This window comes from Cariama cristata, unplaced genomic scaffold (assembly GCF_000690535.1).
Source record: "Cariama cristata isolate BGI_N322 unplaced genomic scaffold, ASM69053v1 scaffold24232, whole genome shotgun sequence".
NCBI classification, from domain to species: Eukaryota; Metazoa; Chordata; class Aves; order Cariamiformes; family Cariamidae; genus Cariama; species Cariama cristata.
In genome coordinates, this window is record NW_009604745.1 from 1 (window position 1) to 2,730 (window position 2,730).

At 58.6% G+C, this 2,730-nt stretch overlaps 1 protein-coding gene across 1 annotated transcript; it reads left to right on the forward strand.

The window, feature by feature from the left end:
* Window positions 1-14: 14 nt before the first annotated feature.
* FAM132B (family with sequence similarity 132, member B) lies at window positions 15-1,049 on the forward strand (the record flags this gene model as incomplete). Its single annotated transcript, XM_009695728.1, has 5 exons — window positions 15-77; window positions 189-297; window positions 371-461; window positions 588-666; window positions 951-1,049. Coding segments are annotated over 5 exons (441 nt in total), but the record flags the coding sequence as incomplete, so codon positions are not given.
* Window positions 1,050-2,730: the final 1,681 nt, after the last annotated feature.

Below are 2,730 nucleotides of genomic sequence, written 5' to 3' on the forward strand. Positions count from 1 at the left end.
CAGCCTTCCACTGCTGGACGCGTGAAAACATCTCCGTCGAGCAGAGAGCGCAGCAGGAGCTGCAGCTCTACTACATCGTGAGTGCTCAGCCTGCCGGCCCTCCATGCCTGCAGCATCTTCCTGCCCCTCGGGGTACTCACCCTGGCCCAGGGGCTTATTCTCTAACCCCAGCCTTTCCCCATCCCCAGCCGGAGAGGGAGGGGATGTTCCACCGTGGCTTGGGGCTGAACCTGACCAGCGGGCAGTACATGGTCCCCATCGCAGGGTACTACACCTTCACCGCCACGCTGCACATCGGTGAGCCCTCAGGCACCCCCCACGGCCCTGCCGGGGAGGTCCAAGACGGCTCTCACCCTCCCATCTGTCCCAGTGCGAAGAGAGCAGCAGAGGAAGGGGCAGCCGTGCAGGGGGAATAGTCTGCGGGTGCTGATCTGCGTGCAGTCCCGCTGCCAGCACAACAGGTATGGCAGGGTAAAGCCAGGAGGGGAGAGGGACCCTAGGCCAGGGAGGGAGGGAGGAAGGAGTCCAGCATCCCCATGGGAAGGAGAGACGACACTCTCCTCCGCACCACCCTCCCTCTTCTGCAGCAAGTTGGAGACCATGTCCCGGCTGGAGAGCGTTGATGACCTTTTCACCGTCTCCGTCACCGGAGTCCTTTACCTGCAGGTTAGTGGTGGTAGCTCCCAGGCGGCAGGAAGGTGCCTTCCATAGTCCCAGCTCCAGGGCTGGGCATCAAGTCTGTTTCTCAGCCCAGCTCTGAGCCCAAAGGCCACTCAGGGCTGAGGCTGGGTTGCCCCACTGGCTTCCATGTCATCCTTTTCCTAGAAGGAAGGGGGGTGGACAGCCCCTCCTGCCACAGGCAGGGGAGACCTCTCTCTCTTGCTCTGCCGGGTTGTGCCCAGTGCCCGGAGAAGGTTGTCCCAGCCTCCTTAAGCCCTCTCTCCCTCCAGGCTGGGCAGTACGCCTCTGTTTTTGTGGACAACGCTGCAGGCTCTCCCCTCACTGTTCTAAGCGGCTCCGATTTCAGCGCCATTCTGCTGGGGGTGTGAAAAGGTGCTGGGCACCAAGCAAGGAGCTGAACGTGCACCAGGAACGGCTGGACCCTTCCCTCTGCCAGCCACCATCACATCTCCCCTGCTCAGCACCAAGCCCAGGGAAGACCTTTTGCTGCTGCAGGAGCTGCAGGCTGGCCCAGTGCTGCTCGCTCTGCAGAACCATCCGAAGCTGGACAAAAGATTGGGGAGGAAAGGATAATGATAATAAGAAATAATAATAAAGCATGACAAGGAGCTAAAGCAGTTCACTTTTATCTAAAGGCTAGGGCTGGAAGTTTATCTTGGAAAACACTGCTGACAACAGTGGCACCCAGCTGTTTTCTCTGTGGCGCTCAGCTCCCACCATGCTGGGCACCAGTGCTTGGGAGAAAGCTCCATGCCTTCATTTTTGCTCTCAGCAGATTTCCCTGCCCAGCTTCTCAGCAGCCCCAAACAGATTATTTGTACGGCTTTAGCTTCCCTGCAATGCATTAGCAGTGTTTGCTGGCAGAAGCCAGTGTCCTTCGCAGCTAATCTTCAAAGCAGAGCAGCGGCCCGATAACGCCGCACATTTGATTAAAACAAATTCCCGTCCTGTGGCTTTCCACGCCAGGCGTTCCCTGCCCATGGCACAGGGCCCAGGCCGTGGGTCGCACAGATACACTGCTTGCTTGGGCTCCGATAGCCGTCTGAGCCGAGGATGGGCGCAGGGCTACGTGCCTAAGCGAGGGCTGCAGGAGAGGTATCCGGACGGGCTGGGCGTGGGGGCCGCACGTTTTATTTCTTAGTAGCACGTAGCACTGGGCAAGCTGTGCCAGCAACACCACGAGATAGCCCAAACTGCACCCAGCCCCACCTTCCCCCCCAAGGGATCCGCACACGTAGGCAGGGGGGAGGCAGCCTCCTCATGCTGAACCTCCCTCAGGAGGGCTTTCCTGGTCCCGCGTGGCCTTCTCCGCAGGTTGTATCTCCTCAAGGAGGCTGGTGAAGTAGCTGTTGCTGCAGCTCTTTGTGGGTGGGGGTGTTTGGATCTGGGGCGAGGGGGGCTCTGGCCGTGCAGTTTTGAACGCTGACTTCTTCCCCTTGTCTCTGAAAGGAAAGACGTGCTTTTCCCCCAGCCGAACAGGTGGGCAGAGAGAAGGCCTCTTCAGCTCCTGCCCAGCTAAGGAGCTCGGCCCCAGCAGCACCTCCCAGCTACCACACATGGCTGTGAGCCAAGGCAGTCTTGCTCAGATCAGCCACCTTCTCTTCCTACCAAACACACCCGGGAAGAGACAAAAGGACTCCCTGTTGGAAAGTGGGCATTGCCAAGCTGGTAAGCTGTCCTCTGTGAGCGAGACACAAAGAGCCCAGCGCACTTGAACACAAAAATTGAAGGAGTTGATTAAGTTGGAGCTACCGGGGGGCTAATTTAGATGTTGGGAGGGGGCTAGAAGCTCACTCAGCCCCAAGGGAGGGGAGCTGCATGTACAGCACTTCTGCATGGGCCACCCCGGGGTGGCAGCCCTGGAGCTGCTCCCTGTAGCAGGATGCTGCTGAGCAGTGAGGCAGGGAGAGTTTATTTTCAGGAAACCTCTAGCAGACCCCACCCTACCAGGAAATACAAGCGAACAGTTTTTCCGACTTCCACTAAAGCTGGGTTGAACCTGCCTTTCTAACCAGCTGGCTACTCAGAAGCATGATGAAACCAGCTCCA